The sequence below is a fragment of the Coregonus lavaretus genome (assembly GCF_964263955.1).
Source record: "Coregonus lavaretus genome assembly, chromosome: 6".
Classification (NCBI taxonomy): Eukaryota; Metazoa; Chordata; class Actinopteri; order Salmoniformes; family Salmonidae; genus Coregonus; species Coregonus lavaretus.
Window position 1 is genome coordinate 60,552,505 of NC_139993.1, and position 27,993 is coordinate 60,580,497.

Sequence of the window (27,993 nt, forward strand, 5' to 3'; positions counted from 1 at the left end):
GCATTTATATTTTTGTTCAGTGAATATATACAGTGCATTTGGAAAGTATTCAGACCCTTGGACTTTTTCCACATTTTGTTACGTTACAGACTTATTCTGAAATGGATTAAATTGTCTTTTTTTCCCTCATCAATCTACACACAATACCCCATAATTAACTGGTTTTTAGAAATGTTTGCTAATTTTTTCCAAATAAAAATCTGATATTTCACATTTACATAAGTATTCAGACCCTTTACTCAGTATTTTGTTGAAGCACCAATGGCAGCAATTACAGCCTCGAGTATACTTGGGTATGATGCTACAAGCATGGCACACCTGTATTTGGGAAGTTTCTCCCATTCTTCTCTGCAGATCCTCTCAAGCTCTGTCAGTTTGGATGGCGAGGGTCGCTGTATAGCTATTTTCAGGTTTCTCCAGAGATGTTCAATCGGGTTCAAGCCCGGGCTCTGGCTGAGCAATTCAAGGACATTGACAGACTTGTCCCTAAGCCACTCCCGCATTGTCTTGACTTTGTGCTTAGGGTTGTTGTCCTGTTGGAAGGTGAACCTTCGCCCCAGTCTGAGGTCCTGAGCACTCTGGAGCAGGTTTTCATCAAGGACCTCTCGGTACTTTGCTCAGTTAATCTTTCCTTCAAACCTGACTAGTCTCCCAGTCCCTGCTGCTGAAAAACATCCCCAAAGCATGATGTTGCCACCACCATGCTTCACCATAGGGATGGTGCCAGGTTTCCTTCAAGCCAAAGAGTTCAAACTTGGTTTCATCAGACCAGAGAATCTTGTTTCTGAGGAGTGGCTTCTGTCTCTCTACCATTAAGGCCTGATTGGTGGAGTTCTGCAGAGATGGTTGTCCTTCTGGAAGGTTCTCCCAACTCAACAGTGGATCTCTGGAGCCCTGTCAGAGTGACCATCGGGTTCTTGGTCACCTCCCTGACCAAGGCCCTTCTCCCCCGATTGCTCAGTTTGGCCGGGGCGGCCAGCTCTAGGAAGAGTCTTGGTGGTTCCAAATTTCTTTCATTTAAGAACGATAGAGGCCACTGTGTTCTTGGGAGCTTCAAAGCTGCAGACATTTTTTGATACCCTTCCCCAGATCTGTGCCTCGACACAATCCTGTCTCGGAGCGCTACGGACAATTCCTTCAACCTCATTGCTTGGTTTTTGCTCTGATATACACTGTCAACTGTGGGACCTTACAGCTTCGGAGGAAGTCGTGACAAATTCCAGGTTGTAAGGCAACAAAATAGGAAAAACGCCAAGGGGGATGAATACTTTTGCAAGCCACTGTATATAGACAGGTGTGTGCCTTTCCAAATCATGTACAATCAATTGAATTTACCACAGGTGTACTCCAATCAAGTTGTGGAAACATATCAAGGATGATCAATGGAAACAGGATGCACCTGAGCAAAATTTTTAGTCGCATAGCAAAGTGTCTGAATACTTATGTAAGTAAGGTATTTCTGTTGTATTTTTTCAATACATTTGCACAAATTTCTAAAAACCTGTTTTCGCTTTTTCATTATGGGATATTGTGTGTAGATTGATGAGGAATATTATTACTATTTTTAAATCCATTTTAGAGTAAGGCTGTAACGTAAGTGTATTTAGTGAGTTATTTGCTCAATTATAGCACATTTTTTGTCGGTAAACAGGGTTCGTACGGTCATGAAACGTCAAGGGAGCAACATCAAAAATGTAACTGTGTGTCAAACAGTTTTTCAAACAACTGTTGTTAAAGAGAGTGGAGTTTCAGCTATCTGTGAGTTTAACACATATTTCATAACACTAAATATTAAGGAAATACTACCACTTTACAAACAGAGAATGTAGTAAGATGATGCACTAGTGGAACGGAGCGGAGCACACTGTTTGTAGTGAATATATAGTCTATATAGGTCTACCAATGGACAAATTGTGTTGGACATTACATTCACTGTTAGATCAATTACATGGCTATCTAGCAACAATATCATATTTAGGGTTAGCAATCTAGCTAATGTGTTTTGAGTTCCTACTTCCTCATCAGGTGGTGAATGATGTAGCATAAAGCCTAGGCCAATATGCATAAAGAAGATGAATCTCTAAAGAGCAAAAAAGAAATCTGATCATTCTGGATCCTATTTTGACGTGTTGCACATCAAAATATCCATGATGCATTCCCTGCACATGTTAGAAATAGCTAACTTAGCTAGGCTGTCTAGAGCCCTGAAGGAAAGTAGGCCTAACTGTGCATTAACTAACTCCGTACATATTACCCAGCTCTAGACAGATGGTAGTCTACATTTTTGTCTCATTCTCTGTATGGTAATAATAATGATAATTAATGAATTTCATTTTGGAAAGTGTCTTCTTGCATTATATAACAAAATTTTGACTTGAGGTTTTTACACAAGTCCCCAAAAAAATCTCTCCTACTTTTCCAAAGGACAAGTGTGTAAAAAAGTTAATGTCAAGCCCTGAATTGTAATAAATGCAATAAGCATTTCAATGGCTGCAGTACTACAGTAATACCATAGACATTCAAGCGGCAATCAGACGTTGAAACAATAAGAAAGCGCTTCCCCGCCCCTGTTTTGGAAAAAGCTGAGGGATGGGGCTGGAGAATTGTTACCACTCTCAAATTCATAGACATAGCTATGGATGCAAGGACAGAACATCCATGATATCAACATTATACTTTTAACCATGTTTTGAGGCTATATAGTGTTTGTTTACATTTACTTTGTAAAACAAGCTTATATTTTGGGTTATGATCGGGTAAGGCAGTTGAACTAAGCTCCTGAGGCATTTATAAGTTATGTTCTTCAAGAATACATATCATTAATTCATAAGTCCAACAATGGGGGTAGCAACTTTAGATTGCCCCTTTAAACTTACCTTTGCCCTTGATGGTCTTATCCCACTCTCCGTTGTTACAAGTTGCAAGGCATCCATACTCTATTTGGTCCCCATTTTCATTAAATCTTTTTTTTTAAACCTTTTTGAATAGGTGATGTTCATAATAAAGTAACTATAAACTGGATTACTGCATCAGTTTCAAACAGTTATCAATACTTACGTTTGCATGTTGGTGGTGGTGGTGTCCAATTCCCATTTTCGCAAGTAATTTCTTGAAGTCCCTCTATTTCAAAGGTCTTGCGACATTCATAATTCACATCAAATCCCTCTATGTATTCATTTTGGTACGGGATTTTAACAATTGCATTTTCAACTTTAGGTGGAGGATCACATGGAACGCCTTGCGCTTCAGGAGAAGAAAATATTGATGTAAGATTAGTGGGTAGAAAACATACACACAGTACAGATACAGAACAACTACCTGTCTATTTACGTAATATCATACGGGCTTCTGGGGCTTTTCCCCCAAACTATTAAAACATATAGTAAACATACAGTAAAGGATGACTGGCCTCTGCATACAAGTCAAATCAAGTGATTATTTCAAATGTACGAAACTATTAACAACTACTCACGTTTACAAGCTGGTAACGGTGCTTGCCATTCTCCATTCTTACATTGTATTTTCATATTTTTAGATGAGTATCCATCTTTGCAATGAATTTGAACAGTTTCTCGATTGTTATAGACTTCATGGTGAGTTACCTTAATCGTTTTGGGAATGACAGGGATTTTGCCACATTTTGATTTATCTAGAGAGACACAGCATTGAGATTGAGTTTCAGACCAATCTAGCAAAGGCAGAGGAAAATGCATTCTACTGTTCTTGATCTACTTTTTAAAGAGATAATATCTAGAGGATCTGTTTTCTTACCAATACACTTTGAAATTCCAGACCATTTTCCCTCAGTACATGTGGCTGCACCCCACCAACCCCTGGTAGAGGGTTTGAACCTTTCATTGCAGGAATAATATATCTTGCTGTTCCTGGGATCAACATTCCTCTCATCTGACTGAACTATGAATCCATTCTCCACAGTCGGGTTGATACATGCTCCCTCTATTTCTGGGGGAGACAATGACATGAAACATTATAGAACACATTGTGACACATTATAGAACACATTGTGACACATTATAGAACACATTGTGACACATTATAGAACACATTGTGACACATTATAGAACTCATTGTGACACATTATAGAACACATTGTGACACATTGTGACACATTCGTGGTTTTAAATCCAGCTCTACAGCTTTGACGCTGAATTCCTCCCAATTGACCCCGCTGCCAGTGGTAGGGAGATCTCACAAGAGGGTCACGTGAATCAACACAGGTTATCACTACAATGATAGAGATGTTTAGTGTTAGCATGAACCATACCTGTACAGTAATACACAGTGACTCATCTGTCTATACCTCAATATACCCTCAATATGATGCATACTCCTTCTATTTCTGGGAGAAACAATTGCATGAAACATTACAGAAGGCATTGTGACACATCGTGCAGTTAACTGTTTACAGAGCACTTAGAGGACCTGCTCTACAATATCATGACATTTTGGCCACACTGTCAGTTTGGTAAAAGCACTGAACGGAGCAATATCTGGAAAACCAATGGAAGCAAAGTTGGTGAATGTTATGGCCGTTACCAATTCCACATCAAATCCCCAATAGGTTAAAATCTGATGTTTGATCTTTCCAGTAGCCTTTAAACCCTCTGGATCAGTGACTTGAGTCACATCCTCAGAGTTTTAGATGATTGAAGTATAAATGTCACCCTACCTTTACAGCCAAGTGTCCTGGTCCAGCCATTTGTCGTACAGGTAGCAGCAGGTCTGGTAGTGCTGTCCAATAGTTCATAATTCCTCTTACATTCATAAGTGAGCTGTTCATTGTATTTGTATCTTGTTTTAGGGTCGTCAATCACAGCATTTGGGATATCTGGCTTGTCACATGTTATCTCTGAAAGACAAACAACGTAATTCTGATGCAGTCCAAACTAACATCCGACCACAAGGTAATCAAACCATAGTGGTATTCAAAGATGGCGTCCTTCAAAATACTGCACCTTCACAGAGTGGGTGTGGAGTCCAGGAGCCATCACTTGTGCATGTGGCAACACCCCTGGCATTTGTGGTTTTAAATCCGGATTTACAGCTGTAACTGTGAGTTTCTCCCAATTGACCCCGCTGCCAGCGGTAGGGAGAACTCACAAGAGGGTCACGTGGATCATCACAGGTTATCGCTACAATGATAGAGATGTTTAGTGTCAGCATGAACCATACCTGTACAGTAATACACAGTGACTCATCTGTCTATACCTCAATATACCCTCAATATATCATACTACAATATACTCTCCAGTATAAACATACGTTCACAATCTGTAGAAGATGACCACTTTCCGTCCTCTTTGCATGTTACTATCTGTTCGGATTTTTTGCTAAAGATCCAGAATCCTGAGGCACAGGTCACCGTCACCCTTTCATCAGGCAAGAACAGATTTCTGCCAGCAGGTGTGTAACTGATTCCTCTTGTTGGTGGCAATGATAATGAACATTTCACTTCTGCATTTTAGAAACAAAAACATTGAAAAACATTATGTTAGTAGCTTGATAAAATATGTTAAAATGATAAAAATATAAATTTAAAGTTCAAAACATGAGTTACCCAGCCGACTTAAAATGTCAAGTTGCATTCACTTGATTCCTGAGATGATCAGATCCTTACCTTCACACTCTGGTGTTGGACTCCATATGGCTCTGTTGACCATTTTAGTGCATCGAGGGGCTCTTCCCTGAGACTTCATATACCTCGGATTACAGCTGTATCTCAGTATGTCATCTTCATTGTAATCTTCCTTTGGGGGCCCGGTCACTGCACCATTAGCTATTTCTGGAGCATAGCATTTAATCACTGTGAATTGAATAAGCACAGAATTAAACAGATGATTGGTCATCATGATCAGAAACAACAATGTGTGACAATACGAATTGTTGATTCAAATATGGTATAAGCATTGTGAGGGATTATTTTTAATATTACACTTTTGAGTTGATGACGGTCATTCAAATCTGGATTTTAAAAAACACTACATATAATCACTGATCATTCTATACGGTCATTATATATTCTTCCCCAATATGGGATCATGTTGTGATTTGTTTTGTATGCTAGTGGGACATTGCCCTGTTGTGTATGACGATGTCATAGTGCCTGGTGGTGTACACTACATGGCCAAAGGTATGTGGACACCTGCTCGTCGAACATCTCATTCCAAAATCATGTGCATTAATATGTGGTTGGTCCCCGCTTTGCTGCTATAACAGCCTCCACTCTTCTGGGAAGGCTTTCCACTAGTTGTTGGAACATTACTGCCGGGACTTGCTTCCATTCAGCCATGAGCATTTGTGAGGTCGGGCACTGATGTTGGGCGATTAGGCCTGGATGGCAGGTGTGTTGCAATTCATCCCGAAGGTGTCCGATGGGGTTGAGTTCAGGGCTCTGTGCAGGCCAGTCAAGTTCTTTCACACCGATCTCGACAGACCATTTCTGTATGGACCTCGCTTTGTGCACAGGTGCAATGTCAAACAGGAAAGGGCCTTCCCCACACTGTTGCCACAAAGTTGGAAGCACAGAATCGTCTAGAATGTCATTGTATGCTGTTGCGTTAAGATTTCCCTTCAGTGGGGGGCCTAGCCCGAACCATGAAAGATACGGGCTTTTAACAATTGCATTTTCAACTTCAGGTGGAGGATCACATGGAACGCCTTACACTTCAGGAGAATAAAATATTGATGTAAGATTAGTGGGCAGAAAACATAAACACAGTACAGATACAGAACAACTACCTGTCTATTTACATAATATCATATGGGTTTCTGCACCATCGAGAGCATCCTGACCGGTTGCATCACTGCCTGGTATGGCAACTGCTCGGCATTTGACCGTAAGGCGCTACAGAGTGTAGTGCCTCCTGCCGTCATATCTAAGCCAATATGACAACAATCTCTATGAAAATGTGCAAATCAACTTCATTGGAGGTAAACAACACATTCCCCATCTCTTGTCATGAGCCATCCGGCTGTTACCGAGAACCACATACCGGATTTTTAACAGGGTCATTAGCAATTATGACTCGTTTCAGGAAACTAGTTGTATGTCGTGGGTCACTACTTCACAGGAGAGCCATTTGAACGTAAACTAAAAAAATAATAATAATGCTTTTTTGGCAGAAATGCCTTCTGGAACATGTGAACTTTCATGTGCCTTAATAACAAACTTGTATGCCATCTGTAAATACGAATACAATTGTTAAAAATACGAGCCTAGTTGGTTAAGCCACAGAAAAAGACAGCAACCTTCCCACTAGCCATGATTGGCTGAGATAATGAGTGGGCTGGACATGCCGAGAGAGGAGAGAGGATTGGTCTGCCATATCGAAGGCTTCTGTCTATTTGAGCTGGTCAGTGTGTGTAGGTAATCCTGTCTAACGCAGCTTTTAAAAACATTTATCGTGTAGTGGAGCTGCATTAGTGTTGCTCTCCACTTTCTGGAGGATCGAGTTTTGAAATAAGTGGAATTAGAGAATGATAGCTAAAGAGATGGAGAAAAAAAACCTGTCTCCGGATTACATCTTCAAACAAAGGGCAACCGTGCATGGCATCCGTGACAGGGAGACAAGTCCATCATGCATGATTATGTATGCAGGTAAGATAGCCTAGCTAGCTACATTTTCATATATTACATGTTTCTAATTCTGACAGAAAATAGTTTCATTTCAAGTTAAAGTGTACTGTTAAGTAGCTAGCTAATGTTACCTGGCTGGCTCGCTTAATAACGTTACGTGTATGATGTTATTATTCGTATCTCAGAGACGTTTACTTGGCTAGTTAGAGCCTAATGTTAGCTAGCTAACATTGAACCTGGTTGTTTAGCTACCACAACCAGCATATTCATGCAAGGGTTGTTTAACTAGCTAATGTTAGCTGTCTGGCTTGCTAGCTAACGTTACGTGTATGATGTTATTATTCGTTTCTCAGATCCATTTGCTTGGCTAGTTAGAGCCTAATGTTAGCTAGCTAACATTAAACCTGGTTGGGTAGCTACCACTACCAGCAGATTCATGCAAGGATGTACCTCAAACCCCCAAGGTGCCTTATTGCTATTAATAACTGGTTACCAACGTAATTACAACCCGTGGTATACAGTCTGATATACCACGGCTTGCTATCTGTCTCATGTTGTACCGATCATCAATTCTGTTGAATTGTCAACTAGACTAAATTCTTATTAGGAAGATTTTGCCGTTCAGAATGCCATGTTTATGACTGTTGATGTTCACAGGAATCTCCAAATGCTATGTTGAACGAGCACCATGGATGAAGGAGGGGGAGGAAAACTGACTGCTTCTCTCTACCACACCTTCACCAAGTCATACAATATTTGCCTCATGAACAATTGTAACATCTTCTGAAATAAATACAGAATTATTGTAGTTAATTCTGTTTCTAATGTTTTTTATGCTGGATGTGAGTAATGTGGCAAGTCTAGCTCATTTCATTCCGATCTCCTCTGCATTTTTGTAGCCATTTGCTACAGCCTGTCAACTATGCCTCTGCCTATCCCTGTTCTCTCCTCTCTGCACAGGCTACACAAACGCACCACACCGCGTGGCTGCTGCCTCTCTAACCTGGTGGTCCCTGCACGCACCACCCACGTGGAGTTCCAGGTCGCAGGCAGCGTCTGGAACTGCCGTTCTGCTGCCAACAAAGCTGACTTCATCCCAGCCTATGCCAACCTCCAGTCCCTCGACTTCCTGGCGCTGACGGAAACATGGATCACCACTGAAAACACTGCTACTCCTACTGCTCTCTCCTCGTCTGACCATGTGTTCTCGCATACCCCGAGAGCATCTGGTCAGAGGGGTGGTGGTACAGGAATCCACATCTCTCCCAAGTGGACATTCTCAATTTTTCCCCTAACCCATCTGTCTATCTCCTCATTTGAATTCCATGCTGTCACAGTCACTAGCCCATTTAAGCTTAATATCCTTGTCATCTATCGCCCTCCAGGTTCCCTTGGAGAGTTCATCAATGAGCTTGACGCCTTGATAAGTTCCTTCCCTGAGGATGGCTCACCCCTCACAGTTTTGGGGGATTTCAACCTCCCTATGTCCACATTTGACTCATTTCTCTCTGCCTCCTTCTTTCCACTCCTCTCCTCTTTTGACCTCACCCCCTCACCGTCCCCCCCTACTCACAAGGCAGGCAATACGCTTGACCTCATCTTCACTAGATGCTGCTCCTCTACTAATCTCACTGCAACTCCCCTCCATGTCTCCGACCACTACTTTGTTTCCTTTTCTCTCTCGCTCTCCTCCCACACTACTCACTCTGCCCCTACACAGATGGTAATGCGCCGCCGCAACCTTCGCTCTCTCTCTCCCACTACTCTCTCCTCTTCCATCCTATCATCTCTTCCCTCTGCTCAATCCTTCTCCCTCCAATCTCCTGATTCTGCCTCCTCAACCCTCCTCTCCTCCCTTTCTGCATCCTTTGACTCTCTGTGTCCCCTATCCTCCCGGCCGGCTCGGTCCTCCCCTCCAGCTCCGTGGCTTGATGACTCATTGCGAGCTCACAGAACAGAGCTCCGGGCAGCGGAGCGGAAATGGAAGAAAACTAAACTCCCTGCCGACCTGGCATCTTTTCACTCCCTCCTCTCTACATTTTCTTCATCTGTTTCTGCTGCTAAGGCCACCTTCTACCACTCTAAATTCCAAGCATCTGCCTCTAACCCTAGGAAGCTCTTTGCCACATTTTCCTCCCTCCTGAATCCCCCCCCCCCCCCCTCCCTCCTCTCTCTCTGTGGATGACTTCGTCAACCACTTTGAAAAGAAGGTTGACGACATCCGATCCTCGTTTGTTAAGTCTAATGACACTGCTGGTCCTGCTCACACTGCCCTACCCTATGCTTTGACTTCTTTCTCCCCTCTCTCTCCAGATAAAATCCTGCGACTTGTGACCGCAGGCCGCCCAACAACCTGCCCGCTTGACCCCATCCCCTCCTCCCTTCTCCAGACCATCTCCGGTGACCTTCTCCCCTACCTCACCTCGCTGATCAACTCATCCTTGACCGCTGGCCATGTCCCTTCCGTCTTCAAGAGAGCGAGAGTTGCTCCCCTTCTCAAAAAACCAACACTCGACCCCACTGATGTCAACAACTACAGACCAGTATCCCTTCTTTCTTTTCTTTCCAAAACTATTGAGCGTGCCGTCTTTAGCCAACTCTCTTGCTATCTCTCTCAGAATGACCTTCTTGATCCAAACCAATCAGGTTTCAGGACTGGTCATTCAACTGAGACTGCTCTTCTCTGTGTCACGGAGACTCTCCGCACTGCTAAAGCTAACTCTCTCTCCTCTGCTCTTGTCCTTCTAGACCTGTCTGCTGCCTTTGATACTGTGAACCATCAGATCCTCCTCTCCACCCTCTCCGAGCTGGGCATCTCCGGCGCGGCTCACTCCTGGATTGCGTCCTACCTGACCGGTCGCTCCTACCAAGTGGCGTGGCGAGAAGCTGTCTCCGCACCACGTGCTCTCACCACTGGTGTCCCCCAGGGCTCAGTTCTAGGCCCTCTCCTTTTCTCCCTATACACCAAGTCACTTGGCTCTGTCATATCCTCACATGGCCTTTCCTATCATTGCTACGCTGACGATACACAACTAATCTTCTCCTTTCCCCCTTCTGATAACCAGGTGGCGAATCGCATCTCTGCATGTCTGGCAGACATATCAGTATGGATGACGGATCACCACCTCAAGCTGAACCCTGGCAAGACGGAGCTGCTCTTCCTCCCGGGGAACGACTGCCCGTTCCATGATCTCGCCATCACGGTTGACAACTCCGCTGTGTCCTCCTCCCAGAGTGCGAAGAGCCTAGGCGTGACCCTGGACAACACCCTGTCGTTCTCCGCCAACATCAAGGCGGTGACCCGCTCCTGCAGGTTCATGCTCTACAACATTCGGAGAGTACGACCCTGCCTTACACAGGAAGCGGCACAGGTCCTAATCCAGGCACTTGTCATCTCCCGTCTGGACTACTGCAACTCGCTGTTGGCTGGCCTAACTGCCTGTGCCATTAAACCCCTACAACTCATCCAGAATGACGCAGCCCGTCTGGTGTTCAACCTTCCCAAGTTCTCTCACGTCACCCCCCTCCTCCGCACACTCCACTGGCTTCCAGTTGAAGCTCGCATCCGCTACAAGACCATGGTGCTTGCCTATGGAGCAGTGAGGGGAACGGCACCTCTGTACCTTCAGGCTCTGATCAGTCCCTACACCCAAACGAGGGCATTGCGTTCATCCACCTCTGGCCTGCTGGCTCCCCTTCCTCTGCGGAAGCATAGCTCCCGCTCAGCCCAGTCAAAACTGTTCGCTGCTCTGGCACCCCAATGGTGGAACAAGCTCCCTCACGACGCCAGGACAGCGGAGTCACTCACCACCTTCCGGAGACATTTGAAACCCCACCTCTTTAAGGAATACCTGGGATAGGATAAAGTAATCCTTCTAACCCCCCCCCCCCCCCAAATTGTAAACTGGTTATCCCACTGGCTATAGGGTGAACGCACCAATTTGTGAGTCGCTCTGGCTAAGAGCGTCTGCTAAATGACGTTAATGTGCCCTTGAGCAAGGCACTTAACCCTAATTGCTCCTGTAAGTCGCTCTGGATAAGAGCGTCTGCTAAATGACTAAAATGTAAATGTAAATGTATAGTATAGTGTATTGATTTGGAATGTTTATTAAATATCTATTCTGTCACAACTCACTTTTATTATTTTATGTTGCCTTTTTTAATGTTTGCTAAAATTATGTATGTTTTGAACTGTTACTTTTTACATGCTGAAACAGTCTCATTAGTTTTGCGCTAGACTATGATCAGTAAACAGTCTCATTAGTTTTGGGCTAGACTATGATCAGTAAACAGTCTCATTAGTTTTGGGCTAGACTATGATCAGTAAACAGTTTCATTAGTTTTGGGCTAGACTATGATCGGTAAACAGTCTCATTAGTTTTGGGCTAGACTATGATCAGTAAACAGTCTCATTAGTTTTGGGCTAGACTATGATCAGTAAACAGTCTCATTAGTTTTGGGCTAGACTACGATCAGTAAACAGTCTCATTAGTTTTGGGCTAGACTACGATCAGTAAACAGTCTCATTAGTTTTGGACTAGACTATGATCAGTAAACAGTCTCATTAGTTTTGGGCTAGACTATGATCAGTAAACAGTCTCATTAGTTTTGGGCTAGACTATGATCGGTAAACAGTCTCATTAGTTTTGGGCTAGACTACGATCAGTAAATGTCTACTACCCGACTTAAAAAGTTGTTGATGAATGAAATTAGCACCGTTTCAGAACATGGACAATGTCAAAGAATAAGCAGGCAAATGTACAGCCTGTCAATGACCAAATAAACGGTGCAGAGGTAGCCTTAAGATTACATTAGATATTTGCATTTTATTTAAATGTTTTACATTTTAGTCATTTAGCAGACGCTCTTATCCAGAGCGACTTACAGTTAGTGAGTGCATTTTTTTTTTTTTCATACTTTATATACTGGACAGAGGGCTAGCCAGCTATTCTCAAAACATTGGATTACCAACTTGAGCGATGACGTCTAAGTTTGCAGCACATGGATGTATATACACTGAACAAAAATATAAATGGAATATGTAAAGTATGAAAATGTATGCACTCACTACTGTTAAGTCGCTCTGGATAAGAGCGTCTGCTAAAATACTTAAATGTAAAATGTAAAGTGTTGGTCTCATATTTCATGAGCTGGTCATACCTGTACAGTAATTCACAGTGACATACCTGTCTATACCCCAATATACCCTCAATATATCATACTACAATATACTCTCCAGTATAAACATACGTTCACAATCTGTAGAAGATGACCACTTTCCGTCCTCTTTGCATGTTACTGTATGTTCGGATGTTTTGCTAAAGATCCTGAGGCACAGGTCACCGTCACCCTTTCATCCTTTCATCAGGCAAGAACAGATTTCTGCCAGCAGGGGTGTAACTGGTTCCTCTTGTTGGTGTCAATGATAATGAACATTTCACTTCTGCATTTTAGAAACAAAAACATAGAAAAACATTATGTTAGTAGCTTGATAAAATATGTTAAAATTTTAAAAATATAAATGTAAAGTTCAAAACATGAGTTAACCAGCCGACTTAAAATGTCAAGTTGCATTCACTTGATTCCTGAGATGATCAGATCCTTACCTTCACACTCTGGTGTTGGACTCCATATGGCTCTGTTGACCATTTTAGTGCATCGAGGGGCTCTTCCCTGAGACTTCATATACCTCGGATTACATACCCATTGGAAACGTTGAGTAGAGTCATCATAGATTTAGTGTAAAATCTGTCACAGCAGCCCATTTTCAAGTTGGCCACCATTCATTTCAATGTGGAGGAACTGAATTGATTTTTCAATGCCATAAAGGAATAGATATTGGTGTAATAAGAGCAACAAAGGCTGAAAATGTCTGTTACTGTGAGGAAAATGCTAAAAGATAGCCCAGAGATGTGAGTTATAGTATATGCATTTAACAAAATATTCCCAGAGCATCTGCTAAATTACTAAAATGTAAATGTAGAGAAATAATGGTAGAAAAATAACATGACAAAAGGCTGAAAATAAGGTCTGAGATTAAGACGGGTTTAGAAGATCTTTTACTTTTTCATCTATGAGATAATATCAGTCATTTAACATGACCTTTATGCTTTTCTTTTCAATACATAAAGGCTTACAAATCACACAATATTACGTTAGCTGATGAAGATTCTCTCATAGAGGAAAACGTATAACATTTTCTAAGCCTGTATTTACCAAATAAGTTGTTTTCGTTGATTAACAAAAAACCTACAAAGACGCCGCTCATTACCCCATAGGCTGTCGAACGAACCGCTACAAAAAGACACCATTACTATTTCGCTCTATAGCTGGGGCAGGGAGCTGGCTGGATGTAGTGGCGCCCCCTGGTGGCCTTGACTGTGGGCGGGGGTCGACCCCCGGTGGGTTTCCCCAGCCCGTGCAGGGAGCTGTCTGAATGTAGTGGTGCTCCCTGGTGGCCATAGGCGGGTGGTTAGGACCCCTCTGGGGATTGGCCCCCCCTCACTTGGCCCTCTCCCCCCATTTCCTTCGGGCAGGGAGCTGGCTGGATGAAGTGGCCACGGGCGGGGGTCGGCCCCCCCATGTCCGGAGGTCAGCTCCTGATCTCTGGGCCGGCCCCAGCCCTCTCTAGGTGTATTTAGTGGCACCCCCTGGTGGCCACAGGCGGGGGTCGGGCCCTCTCCGGTGGTCGGCCCACCAACATCCGTCTCTGGCAGTCTCCCCGCTCTTCATGGTGTAGAGAGCAGCGTGGATGTAGTGGCGCCACCTGGTGGTCAGGGGCAGGGGGTCGGCCCCCCTCTCCTTGGGTAGGCCCCATCCCTCTCTGGCCCTCTCCCCCGATCTCCCTAATGCAGGGAGCTGGCTGGATGGAGTGGCGCCCCCTTGCGGCCTTGGCAGTGGGCGGAGAAGTTTACTAATTGTTGGTAACAGGCTGATTGGTTGGGTATTTGAGCCAGTAAAAGTGGCTTTACTATTCTTGGGTAGTGGAATTACTTTTGCTTCCTTCAGGCCTGAGGGCACACACTTTTTAGTAGGCTTAGATTGAAGATATGGCAAATAGGAGTGGCAATTTCGTCCGCCATTATCCTCAGTAATATTCCATCCAAGTTGTCAGACCCCGGTGGCTTGTCATTGTTGATAGAAAACAATTGCTTTTTCACCTCATCCACTCTCACCTTACGGAATTCAAAATTACAACGCTTTCATAATTTGATCAGTTATACTTGGATATGTTGTGTCAGCGCTTGTTGCTGTCATGCCTTAGTTGGTAATGTTGCCAATGAAAAAGTCATTAAAGTGGTTGGCAATATCAGTGCGTTTTGTGATGAATGAGCCATCTGATTCAATGAATGATGGAGCTGAGTTTGCCTTTTTCCCCAAAATGTCATTTAAGGTGCTCCAAAGCTTTTTTACTATCATTCTATATATCATTTATATTTGTTTCATAGTATAGTTTCTTCTTCTTTTTATTCAGTTTAGTCACTGGATTTCTCAATTTGTAATACGTTTGCCAATTGGTTGTGCAGCCAGACATATTTGCCATTCCTTTTGCCTCATCCCTCTCAACCATACAATTTTTCAGTTCCTCATTAATCCACGTGGATTTAACAGTTTTTCAGTCATTTTCTTAATTGGTGCATGTTAATTATTAACTGGAATAAGCAATTTCATAAATGTGTGAAGTGCAGCTTCTGGTTGCTCCTCATTACACACCACAGACCAGCAAATATGTGTTACATCATCAACATAGAATCACTACAAAACGTATTGTATGAGCTCTTATGCACTATATTAGGCCCAGCCTTTGGAAGTTTTCCTAGATATGTCTACTATATTGTGATCACTACATCCGATGGTTTTGGATACTGCTTTAAAGCAAACTTTTTGCAACATTAATAAAGATATGATCAATACATATTGATGATTTTACAATGTCCTGGACTTTACAGTGTCCTGCTATGAAAAGTATGTATACAGCCTTATTCAAAAATGTATTATTATTATTTATATTATTATTATTATTATAGATTTTTGTCAATCTAAACACAATACCCCACAAGCAAAAACATGTTTTTAGAAATTGTTGCAAATGTATAAAAAATATGAAACTGAAATATCACATTTACATAAGTATTCAGACCCTTTTCAGTACTTTGTTGAAGCACCTTTGACAGCGGTTACAGCCTCGAGTCTTCTTGGGTATGACACTACAAGCTTGGAACGCCTGTTTTTGGGGAGTTTCTTCCATTCCTCTCTGCAGATCCTCTCAAGCTCTGTCAGGTTGGATGGGGAGCGTCGCTGTACAGCTATTTTCATGTCTCTCCAGAGATGTTTGATCGGGTTTAAGTCTGGCCTCTGGCTGGGCCACTCAAGGACATTCAGAGACTTTACATTTGTACATTTTAGTCATTTAGCAGACACTCTTATCCAGAGTGACTTACAATTAGTGAGTGCATAAATTTTTCATACAGACTTGTCCCAAAGCCACTCCTGCGTTGTCTTGGCTGTTGCTTAGGGTTGTTGTCCTGTTGGAAGGTGTACCTTCGCCCCAGTCTAAGGTCCTGAGTGCTCTGGAGCAGGTTTTCATCAAGGATCTCTCTGTACCTTGCTCCGTTCATCTTTCCCTCGATCCTGACTAGTCTCCCAGTCCCTGCCGCAGAAAAACATCCCCACAGCATGATGCTGCCACCACCATGCTTCACCATAGGGATGGTGACAGGTTTCTTCCATATGTGACGCTTGGCATTCAGGGCAAAGAGTTCAATCTTGGTTTCATCAGACCAGATAATCCTGTTTCTCATGGTCTGAGAGTCCTTTAGGCGCCTTTTGGCAAACTCCAAGCGGGCTGTCATGTGCCTTTTACTGAGCTTTGGCTTCCATCTGGCCACTCTACCATAAAGGCCTGATTGGTGGAGTGATACAGAGATGGTTGTCCTTATGGAAGGTTCTCCCATCTCCACAGTGGAACTCTGGAGCTCTGTCAGAGTGACCATCGGGTTCTTGGTCACCTCCCTGACCAAGGCCCTTCTCCCCCTGTTGCTCAGTTTGTCCGGGCCAGATCTAGGAAGAGTCTTGATGGTTTCAAACTTCTTCAATTTAAGAATGATGGAGGCCGCTGTGTTCTTGGAGAGTTTCAATGCTGCAGAAATGTTTTGGTACCCTTCCCCAGAGCTGTGCTCGACACAATCCTGTCTCGGAGCTCTACAGACAATTCCTTCAACATCATGGCTTGGTCTTTGCTCTGACATGCACTGTCAACTGTGGGACCTTTATATAGACAGGTGTGTGCCTTTCCAAATCATGTCCAGTCAATTGAATGTACCACAGGTGGACTCCAATCAAGTTGTAGAAACATTTCAAGGATGATCAATGGGAACAGGATATACCTGGGCTCAATAAAAAAAGAAAATATATATACATTTGCTAAAATAAAAAAAACAGAGTTTACTTTGTCATTATGGGGTATTGTGTGTAGACGTAACAAAATGTCGAAAAATTGAACGGGTCTGAATACTTTCCGAATGCACTGTACATTGCAAAATGAATGGATTAACATAAAAGGCATCAATCTTAAGTTACAAGGCAATATTGACATTACAAGGCGTTATTCTAGGCAAGATCAGAGAGACCAATGCTTGTGCCATGGTGCGTAGATCATGGGAGAGGGAGAGAGATAGAAAGAGTGAGAGTGAGAGTGTATCTCACCAGCACAGGTCAGGAGCAAATAACAAAGAGACAATGAATCTAAGACCCTTTATAACATCTGAATTATTTGGATTCAAAATCGGAGTTGTTGACCAATAGTATTACTGTAAAATTAACCTCCAATCAAATATCAAACCTAGATGATGTAATGACAACAGAACCTCTGCTTCTCAGAGGTGAGACAGATAGGGGTTTGAGGAATCAACACAGAGAATGCTGAATTCCTGAGAAGACAATAAAACCTTTTGCATAGAGTGTTGATAAGAGACTTCGGGGGCTGGGTCGCCCTATACCTCTCAGCCCCATTATCCCTTCAGGCAAAGCGTGAATACAGGACTAAGATTGAATCCTACTACACCGGCTCTGAAGCTCGTCGGATATGGCACGGCTTGCAAACTATCACGGATTACAAAGAGAAACCCAGCCGTGAGCTGCTAAGTTTCGAGGCAAGCAACACTGAACCATGCATGAGAGCACCAGCTGTTCTGGACGACTGTGCATTTGTGCTCTCCGTAGCTGATGTGAGTAAGACCTTTAAACAGGTTAACATTCAGACTGATTACCAGGACGCGTACTCAGATCATGAGCTGACCAGCTGGCAAGATCTTCACTGATATTTTCAACCTCTCCCTGACCCAGTTTGTAATACACTATATATACAAAGTATGTGGGCACCGCTTCAAATTAGTGGATTTGAATATTTCACCAACACCCGTTGCTGATAGGTGTATAGAATCGAGCACACAGCCATGCAATCTCCATAGACAAACATTGGCAGTAGAATGGCCTTACTGAAGAGCTCAGTGACTTTTAACGTTGCACCGTCATAGGATGCCACCTTTCCAACTAGTCAGTTCGTCACATTTCTGGCCTGCTAGAGCGGCCTCAGTCAACTGTAAGTGCTCTTATTGTGAAGTGGAAATGTCTAGGAGCAACAACGGCTCAGCCGGTAGGCCACACAAGCTCAAAAAACATAAAAACACTACTGAGTTTCAAACTGCCTCTGGAAGCAACGTCTGCACAAGAACTGTTCGTCAGGAGCTTCATGAAATGGGTTTCCTTGGCCGAGCAGCCGCACAGAGGCCTATGATCACCATGTACAATGCCAAGCGTCGGCTGGAGTGGTGGAAAGCTCGCCGCCATTGAACTCTGGAGCAGTGGAAATGCGTTCTCTGGAGTCATGAATCACGTTTCACCATCTGGCAGTCCTGACGGACTAATCTAGGTTTGGCGGATGCCAGGATAGCGCTACCTGCCCCGATGCATAGTGCCAACTTTACAGTTTGATGGAGGAGGAATAATGGTCTGGGGCTGTTTTCCATGGTTCGGGCTAGGTGGTTTGCATTACAAAACCACCTTGGTCTACACAGAAATGGTTTATCGAGAACCCCATCGAGCACCTTTGGGATGAATTGGAACGCCGACTGCAAGTCAGGCCTAATCGCCCAACCTTAGTGCCCAACCTTACTAATGCACTTGTTGCTGAATAGAAGCAAGTCCCCGCAGCAATGTTCCAACATCTAATGGAAAACCTTATCGCAGGAAAGTGGGGATGAACTCCATATTAGTTTCCATGATTTTGGAATGATATGTTTGACGAGAAGTTGTCCACAAACTTTTGGTCATGTAGTGTACCTACATGTTTCAAGCAGACCATTATAGTCTCTGTGCCCAAGAATGCCAAGGTAACCTGACTAAATGACTACCCCCTTGTAGTAATCACATCTGTAGCCATGAAATGCTTTGAAAGGCTGGTCATGGCTCACATGAACACCATCATCCCTGAAACCCTGGACCCGCTCCAATTCAAATACCACCCCAACAGATCCATAGATGAATACCCTTTCCCAGCTGGACAAAAGGAACACCTATGTGAGAATGCTGTTCATTGACTACAGCTCAGCGTTCAACACCATGGTGCCCTCCAAGCTCATCACTAAGCTAAGGACCATGGGATTGAACACCTCCCTCTGCAACTGGATCCTGGACTTCCGGAGGGGCCGCCCCCAGGTGGTAAGGGTAGGCAACAACCTATCCGCCACACTGACCCTCAATACAGGGGCCCCTCAGGGGTGCCACACTGACCCTCAATACGGGGGCCTCTCAGGGGTGCGTGCTTATTCCCCTCATGTACTCCCTGTTCACGCAAGACTGTGTGGACACACATAACTGCAACACCATCATTAAGTTTGCAGACAACACAATGGTGGTAGGCCTGATCATTGACGATGATGAGACAGCCTATAGGGAGGAGGTCAGAGACCTGGCAGTGTGGTGCCAGGACAACAACCTCTCCCTCAATTTGAGCAAGACAAAGGAGCTGATTGTAGACTACAGGAAAAGGAGGGCCGAGCATGCCCCCATTCACATTGACAGGGCTGTAGTGGAGCGGGTCGAGAGCTTCAAGTTCCTTGGCGTCCACATCACTAAGGACCTATCGTGGTCCAAACACACAAACACAGTCGTGAGGAGGGCACGACAATGACAATTCCCCCTCTGGAGGCTGAAACGATTTGGCATGGGACCTCAGATCCTCAAAAAGTTATACAGCTGCACCATCGTGAGCATCCTGACTGTTTGCATCACCGCTTAGTATGTCAACTGCTCGGCATACAACCGCAAGGTGCTACAGAGGGTAGTGGTATGGCCCAGTTCATCACTGGGGCCAAGCGCCCTGCCATCCAGGATCTCTATACCAGGCGGTAACTTTAACTTCCTGACTGATGTCTTTTTCCTCCAAACATTACGATGGTCAATAGTGTCAAACAGTTCTATTTTTGTTTCATCAGAACAGAGGACATTTCTCAAAAAAGTACGATCTTTGTCCCCATGTGCAGTTGCAAACCATAGTCTGGCTTTTTTATGGCGGTTGTGGAGAAGTGGCTTCTTCCTTGCTGAGCAACCTTTCAGGTTATGTCGATATAGGACTCGTTTTACTGTGGATATAGATATTTTTGTACCTGTTTCCTCCAGCATCTTCATAAGGTCCTTTGCTGTTGTTCTGGGATTGATTTGCACTTTTCGCACCAAAGTACGTTAATCTCTAGGAGACAAAATGCAATCTTTCCTGAGCGGTACGACGGCTGCGTCGTCCCATGGTGTTTATACTTGCGTACTATTGTTTATACAGATGAACGTGGTACCTTCAGGTGTTTGGAAATTGCTCCCAAGGAAAGGTTTTTGTCCGCACTGCAGACAGCTATATCGGTCTGCTAATGCAGGACTATTAAAAGGCCAAGTGCACTACTTTTGCAAACATAGACGTCTATGTTTGGTTCAGATTTGGTCTGGTCTGGACCGGCCTTGATTTGGTCCAAACATAGATGTCTATAAATTAAGTATTTTCAACTTTCATTCAAAACCGAAAATGAAACTGACTTCAATGTCCGGAAAAGACGTCTTTTCAACTTCAACATCTGGAAAAAATGTATTTTAGACATCTTTTCAACGTAATTATGCTGACTGAGACTGTTCTAGTTTTGCTGATGGAGGCAATATTTTGGTCTTGCCTAGGGTGGCAAAATGGCCAGGACCAGCCCTGAATGCAGGAGAAGTAATGGCCCAGTGCACTACTTTTGTGAAGAATATACAGTACCAGTCAAAAGTTTTAGAACACCTACTCATTCAACGGTTTTCTTTATTTTTGTCACACCCTGGCTCTGGGACTCATTATGTTGAGCCAGGGTGTGTTAATTCTATGTGTTTATTTCTATGTTGGTAGTTCTGTTGTGTTTATTTCTAGGTTGGTCTGAGTGACTCCCAATCAGAGGCAACGAGTGTCAGCTGTTTGCTGGTTGTCTCTGATTGGGAGCCATATTTAACTGTCTGTGTTTCACTTTGGGTTTGTGGGTTTTTGTTCCGTGTTCGGTCATTGTCACCGTGGACTTCACGAGTCGTGTTTTGTTTTGTTTAGAAACTTTAACTAATTAAAGTCATGTTTGTTTCTCACGCTGCGCCTTGGTCTACTCATTACTACGACGATCGTGACAGAAGAACCCACCATACCAAGACAGGACCAAGCAGCGTGAAGAGCAGAGAGGTTGGACTTTGAAGCAGTGGAGTGAGTGTCTGGCTAGAGACATGGAGGCCTGGTCCAAGAGGAGAGCCGCCCAGAAATTTTTTAGGGGGGGCTCACGACGTGGACGTCGGGGCAGCAGGAGGCCGCGATAGAGCGGTCCAGCGGGTCGGCAGAGGAGGCCGCCAGGTTACGGGGGCCACTGGTGTTAAAGGGGAAGGAAAGTGTGGAGGCACGGCGAGAGGTACTGGGGTGTGTTACCAGTCCGGTCCGGCCCGTTCCTGATCCCTGCATAGGGCCAGTGGTGTGTGTCCCCAGTACGGTCCGGCCTGTTCCTGTCCCTCGCACCAAGTCAGTGGTGCGCTTCGTCAGCCTGGCTCGGCCCGTTCCTGCTCCCCGCACCAAGTCAGTGGTGCGCTTCGTCAGCCCGGTCCGGCCCGTTCCTGCTCCCCGCACCAAGTCAGTGGTGCGTTTCGTCAGCCCTGTCCGGCCCGCTCCTGCTCCCCACACCAAGCCAGTGGTGTGCGTCGTCAGTCCAGCACGGCCCGTGCCTGTTCCCCACACCAAGCCAGTGGTGTGCGTCGTCGGTCCGGCACGGCCCGTGCCTGTTCCACTGGTGCCTGGTCCGGCACCGGTCAGATGCGTTACGCCGGAGCTAGAGCAATCCGCTCCATCAGTGTGCAGTCCAGCTCCGGCCAGCAGGGCCAGACCGGACCAGGGGTACGTTGGGGGGTTGGAGAGGGAGTGGGGATCAGGCCCGGAGCCGGATCCGCCGCCAAGGCAGAGTGCCCACCCGGTCCCTCCCCTGTGGTATTTAGTTGGCGCGGTCGGAGTCCTTTAGGGGGGGGTACTGTCACGCCCTGGCTCTGGGGACACTGTCATGTTGAGCCAGGGTGTGTAATTCTATGTATTCTATTGCTATGTTGGGAGTTCTAGTTTGTATTTCTATGTTGGCCTGAGTGACTCCCAATCAGAGGCAACGAGTGTCAGCTGGTGCTGGTTGTCTCTGATTGGGAGCCATATTTAAACTGTCTGTCTTTCCCTTTGGGTTTGTGGGTTCTTGTTTCTAGTCTGTTTATGTTAGACCGTGAACTGTCACGTATCGTTTGTTGTTTTTTCGTGTCTCTTAATAAAGAGTATGTTTGCCTGCAACGCTGCGCCTTGGTCCTCATCTGTTCTAGACGATCGTGACAATTTTTACTATTTTCTACATTGTTGAATAATAGTGAAGACATCAAAACTATGAAATAACACATATGGAATCATGTAGTAACCAAAAAAGTGTTAAACAAATCAAAATATATTTTATATTTGAGATTCTTCAAATAGCCAGCCTTTGCCTTGATGACATCTTTGCACACTCTTGGTATTCTCTCAACCATAGCAGCTGTACAGATCGCAATGACTACAATGAATGGCTAAATTAGTTCTGGACACTAAGGGTCTGTGGCGCTCCTCCTCCTCCTCCTCCTCCTCTTAACTCTATCCAGGAGTGTATAATACACTGCTCCATACACTCCCCTCCAGGCTCCTCCTTTCCACCACATCTTTTAGGTAAAAACAGTGCAATGTGGGCTACTGTGTGAAAATAGCAATAGCTGATGTGATAATGCATTGCAAAAGGTACAGTGCTATGGTAATAATTATGTAAGTAAAGTATTTCTGTTGTATTTTTTCAATACATTTGCACAAATTTCTAAAAACCTGTTTTCGCTTTTTCATTATGGGATATTGTGTGTAGATTGATGAGGATTATTATTAATATATTAAAATCCATTTTAGAGTAAGGCTGTAACGTAAGTGTATTTAGTGAGTTATTTGCTCAATTATAGCAATTTTTGTTGTCGGCAAACAGCGTTCGTACGGTCATGAAACGTCAAGGGAGCAACATCAATAATTTAACTGTGTCAGAGTGGTGTGTGTAGATGAGGAAGGAATCAGGCGCAGGAAACCAGGAGGACTTTAACAGAACTTTAGTCAAGTCTGACACGACAATAAACGTCAACCCAACCGGGTGGCGCAAACAGATTACGCACAAAACACTGTGCGGAGAAAACAAGAAAAAGCGCACGCAGTGCGAACTCTCGTAACACATACGAGAGACTCAAATATATCGAGCAACAGCTGACAACAAAACAATCACGCATAACACCTGACCCAAACACACAAACTAAATAAGGGGAACAATCAAGACACAAATAAGGGACAGGTGTTATGAACAGACAAAACCAAAAGAACAAGAAACATCGAACGGTGGCAGCTAGTACTCCGGAGACGACGACCGCCGAAGTCCGCCCGAACAAGGAAGAGGAGCAGCCTCGGCCGAAACCGTGACAGTACCCCCCCCTTGACGCGCGGCTCCAGCCGTGCGCCGACCCGGAGCTCGAGGACGACCCGGACGACGCGGAGCAGGGCGCGCAGGATGACCCCGATGGAAATCGGTCAGTAGGGACTGGTCTAACACGTCCCTCCTTGGCACCCAGCACCGCTCCTCCGGACCGTACCCCTCCCACTCCACGAGATATTGAAGACCCCCCATCCGGCGTCTAGAATCCAGGATGGACCTCACGGTGTACGCCGGAGCCCCCTCGATGTCCAACGGGGGCGGAGGAGTCTCCTCAATCTCAAAGTCCTGGAGTGGACCAGCTACCACCGGCCTGAGGAGAGACACATGGAACGAGGGGTTAATATTTTTGTAGTCAACAGGTAGTTCTAACCTATAACTCACCTCGTTCAATCTCCTCAGGACTTTAAACGGCCCCACAAACCGCCGACCCAGCTTCCGGCAGGGCAGGCGGAGGGGCAGGTTTCTGGTTGAGAGCCAGACTCGATCTCCAGGTGCGTACACTGGCCCCTCACTGCGGTGTAGGTCGGCGCTCGTCTTCTGTCGACGTATGGCACGCTGCAGATGGACGTGTGCAGCGTCCCACGTCTCCTCCGAGCGCCTTACCCACTCATCCACAGCGGGGGCCTCGATCTGGCTCTCATGCCATGGTGCCAGCACCGGCTGGTACCCTAACACACACTGAAACGGGGTTAGTTGGGTGGAGGAGTGGCGAAGAGAGTTCTGTGCCATCTCGGCCCAGTGCACATATCTCGCCCACTCCTCCGGCCGGCCCTGACAGTATGACCTCAGAAACCTACCCACATCCTGGTTGACACGTTCAACCTGCCCATTACTCTCCGGGTGGTAACCCGAGGTAAGGCTTACCGACACCCCCAACCGTTCCATAAATGCCCTCCACACTCTAGAGGTGAACTGGGGGCCTCGGTCAGACACTATATCCTCGGGTACCCCGTAATGCCGGAAGACATGGGTGAACAGAGCCTCAGCGGTCTGTAGGGCAGTGGGTAGACCCGGCATGGGAAGGAGACGACAGGCCTTCGAGAACCTATCCACAACGACCAGGATGGTAGTATTCCCCTGTGAGGGGGGAAGGTCGGTAACAAAATCCACCGAGAGGTGGGACCAGGGTCGTTGTGGAATAGGCAGGGGTTGTAACTTACCCCTGGGCAAATGTCTGGGCGCCTTACACTGGGCACACACCGAACAGGAGGAGACATAAATCCTCACATCCCTAGCTAACGTTGGCCACCAGTACTTCGTGCTAAGGCAGTGCACTGTCCGGCCGATACCCGGATGGCCAGAGGAGGGGGACGTATGAGCCCAACAAATGAGGCGATCGCGTATCTCGAGCGGAACGTACGTCCGACCCACAGGACACTGAGGAGGACTTGGGTCGGTGCGTAACGCCCGCTCGATCTCCCCATCAACCTCCCACACCACCGGAGCAACCAGACAAGACTCCGGTAGTATGGGCGTGGACTCAACTGACCTCTCCTCTGCGTCATACCGCCGGGACAGAGCATCTGCCTTCCCGTTCTGGGACCCAGGGATGTATGTGATCTTAAACACAAACCGGGCCAGGAACATAGTCCAACGAGCCTGGCGAGGATTCAGTCTCCTAGCTGCCCGGATGTACTCCAGGTTACGATGGTCAGTTTGAATGAGGAAAGGGTGTTGAGCCCCCTCGAGCCAATGCCGCCACACCTTTAGGGCCTGTACCACGGCTAACAGCTCCCTGTCTCCTACGTCATAATTCCGCTCCGCCGGACTGAGCTTCTTAGAGTAGAACGCACAGGGACGGAGTTTAGGTGGAGTACCAGAACGCTGGGAAAGAACGGCCCCTATCCCGGCCTCTGACGCGTCCACCTCTACTTGGAACGGTAAAGAGGGATCCGGATGCGCCAACACCGGCGCCGAGGTAAACAGGTCCTTCAGTCTCCCAAATGCCCTGTCCGCCTCAGCTGACCACCGCAAGCGCACCGGACCCCCCTTTAACAGAGACGTTATGGGAGCTGCCACCTGTCCAAAACCCCGGATAAACCTCCGGTAGTAATTCGCAAAACCCAAGAACCGTTGCACCTCCTTCACAGTGGTTGGGGTCTGCCAATTACGCACAGCTGACACCCGGTCTACCTCCATCTTCACCCCTGACGCAGATAACTGGTAACCCAGAAAGGAGACCGACTTCTGAAAAAACAGACATTTCTCTGCCTTGACATATAGGTCATGCTCCAACAGCCTCCGCAATACTCGGCGCACCAGGGCTACATGCTCAGCACGGGTAGGACTATACACCAGAATGTCGTCGATGTACACAACCACTCCCTGTCCCTGCATGTCCCGGAAAATCTCATCAACGAAGGATTGGAAGACTGAGGGAGCATTCATCAACCCATATGGCATGACTAGATACTCGTAGTGCCCGGAAGTCGTGCTAAACGCTGTCTTCCATTCATCGCCCTTTCGGATGCGCACCAAGTTATATGCGCTCCTAAGATCCAATTTAGTAAAGAACTGCGCACCGTGCAGTGACTCCGTCATAGTCGCAATCAGAGGAAGTGGATAGCTGTACTTCACTGTGATCTGATTGAGACCGCGGTAATCAATACACGGCCGCAGACCTCCATCCTTCTTCTTCACAAAAAAGAAACTTGAGGAAACGGGTGAAACGGAGGGCCGTATGTATCCCTGTCTAAGAGACTCAGAGATGTATGTCTCCATAGATTTTTTCTCCTCTTGAGACAAGGGATACACATGGCTCCGCGGGAGAGCTGCGCCTGACTGGAGATCTATCGCACAATCCCCCCGTCTATGAGGCGGCAGCTGCGCAGCCCTAGTCTTACTGAACGCCAATGCCAAATCCTCATACTCGGGGGGAATCTGCAGTGCTGGCATTAGATTCGGACTCTCCACCGAGGTCGCCCCTATGGAAACACCCAGACACCGCCCCTCACATTGAGCAGACCACCCTTTAAGAGCTTTCTCTCGCCACCCAATAATAGGGTCATGAGTCATCAACCAGGGGAGACCCAGCACCACCGGATACGCAGGAGAGTCAATCAGATAAAGCTGAATTCTCTCCTCATGACCCTCCTGCGCCATCATCCGAAGTGGTGCTGTGACTTCCCTAATCAACCCAGACCCTAACGGACGGCTATCTAGGGCATGGACGGGGAAAGGCTTATCCACTGGAAGGAGGGGAATCCCTAACTCTAAACAGAACTGGCGATCTATAAAATTCCCAGCTGCGCCTGAATCTACCAGCGCCTTATGCTGGGAACGAGGTGCAACCTGTGGGAAACAAACAGGCAAGGTTAGGTGCACGACAGAAAGCTCTGGGTAAGCAGGGCGCCTACTCACCTGGGGGGACCCCCCAATGCTAGACCTGCCATCTCCTCCCCTGGAGGACCCGCCCCAGCACCTAGCCGCAGTGTGCCCTCCACGACCACAGTTGGTGCAAGGGCCGGGTCCCCGTGGGCTCCTCCTCCTCCTTTCCCTAGCGCCAGCACCCCCGAGCTCCATAGGACTCGGCTCGGAGGCGCTGGAGAGTGGAATGGGCGAACCCCCCCCTCCGGGACGCCCACGGGTGGCGAGCAGGGTATCCAGCCGGATGGCCATGTCGACCAGTTGGTCGAAAGTTAACGACGTGTCCCTGCACGCCAACTCTCGCTGGACGTCCTCTCGGAGGCTGCAGCGGAAATGGTCAATAAGGGCCCGCTCATTCCACCCTGCATCCGCCGCTAGGGTCCGGAACTCTAAGGCAAAGTCCTGTGCGCTCCTCATCCCCTGTCGGAGGTAGAACAGACGTTCCCCCGCCGCCTTCCCTTCTGGTGGATGGTCGAATACAGCACGGAAGCGGCGGGAGAACTCCGCATAGTTCGTGGTTGCGGCGTCCATTCTCCTCCACTCGGCGTTGGCCCACTCCAACGCCTTGCCGGTGAGACAGGAGATGAGGGCTGAGACGCTCTCGTGTCCCGAGGGCGCCGGGTGTACGGTGGCGAGGTAGAGCTCCACCTGCAGCAGGAACCCTTGACACCCGGCGGTGGAGCCGTCGTACGCCCTCGGGAGCGAGAGCCGAATCCCACTGGGTTCCGGAGATGAAACCGGAGGGCTGACCGCTGGAGCTGGGTCGGTGGTTGGAGGTGTGGGCACCCCGCTGGTCTCCCATCGGTGTAGAGTGTTCATCACCCTCTCCAGGGCGTGACAGACCTGGTTCATTCGGTCCTCCTGACCACGAAGACGTTCGTCCATATCGGCGGTCGGCGCGGTCGCTCCTGCTGATTCCATTGTGATGCGTGATTCTGTCAGAGTGGTGTGTGTAGATGAGGA

The 27,993-nt window shown here is 46.4% G+C and overlaps 2 protein-coding genes and 1 long non-coding RNA gene across 5 annotated transcripts in view; 1 reads left to right on the forward strand and 2 right to left on the reverse strand.

The window, feature by feature from the left end:
• Nucleotides 1-27,993, forward strand: part of LOC311130648 (complement factor H-like) — a 264,401-nt gene that overhangs the window by 165,098 nt on the left and 71,310 nt on the right. The gene's annotated exons all lie outside the window — the stretch shown is intronic.
• The window catches only part of LOC311130649 (coagulation factor XIII B chain-like), a 121,194-nt gene that overhangs the window by 85,011 nt on the left and 8,190 nt on the right, over nt 1-27,993 (reverse strand). For all 3 annotated transcript variants that reach the window (XM_084163442.1, XM_084163440.1, XM_084163441.1), the window contains exons 2-8: nt 5,639-5,824; nt 5,284-5,475; nt 4,977-5,153; nt 4,691-4,870; nt 3,772-3,963; nt 3,473-3,649; nt 3,058-3,243 (exon numbers count right to left, since the gene is read on the reverse strand). In XM_084163442.1, coding sequence (XP_084019568.1) covers nt 3,058-3,243; nt 3,473-3,649; nt 3,772-3,963; nt 4,691-4,870; nt 4,977-5,153; nt 5,284-5,475; nt 5,639-5,824 — 1,290 coding nt within the window. The remainder of the gene's footprint in view (nt 1-3,057; nt 3,244-3,472; nt 3,650-3,771; nt 3,964-4,690; nt 4,871-4,976; nt 5,154-5,283; nt 5,476-5,638; nt 5,825-27,993) is intronic.
• Nucleotides 12,955-17,226, reverse strand: LOC311130653. Its single transcript, XR_014613366.1, has 3 exons — nt 16,685-17,226; nt 13,204-16,564; nt 12,955-13,040 (listed from the first exon to the last, which is right to left on the reverse strand). It is a non-coding gene; the product is annotated as an uncharacterized lncRNA (long non-coding RNA).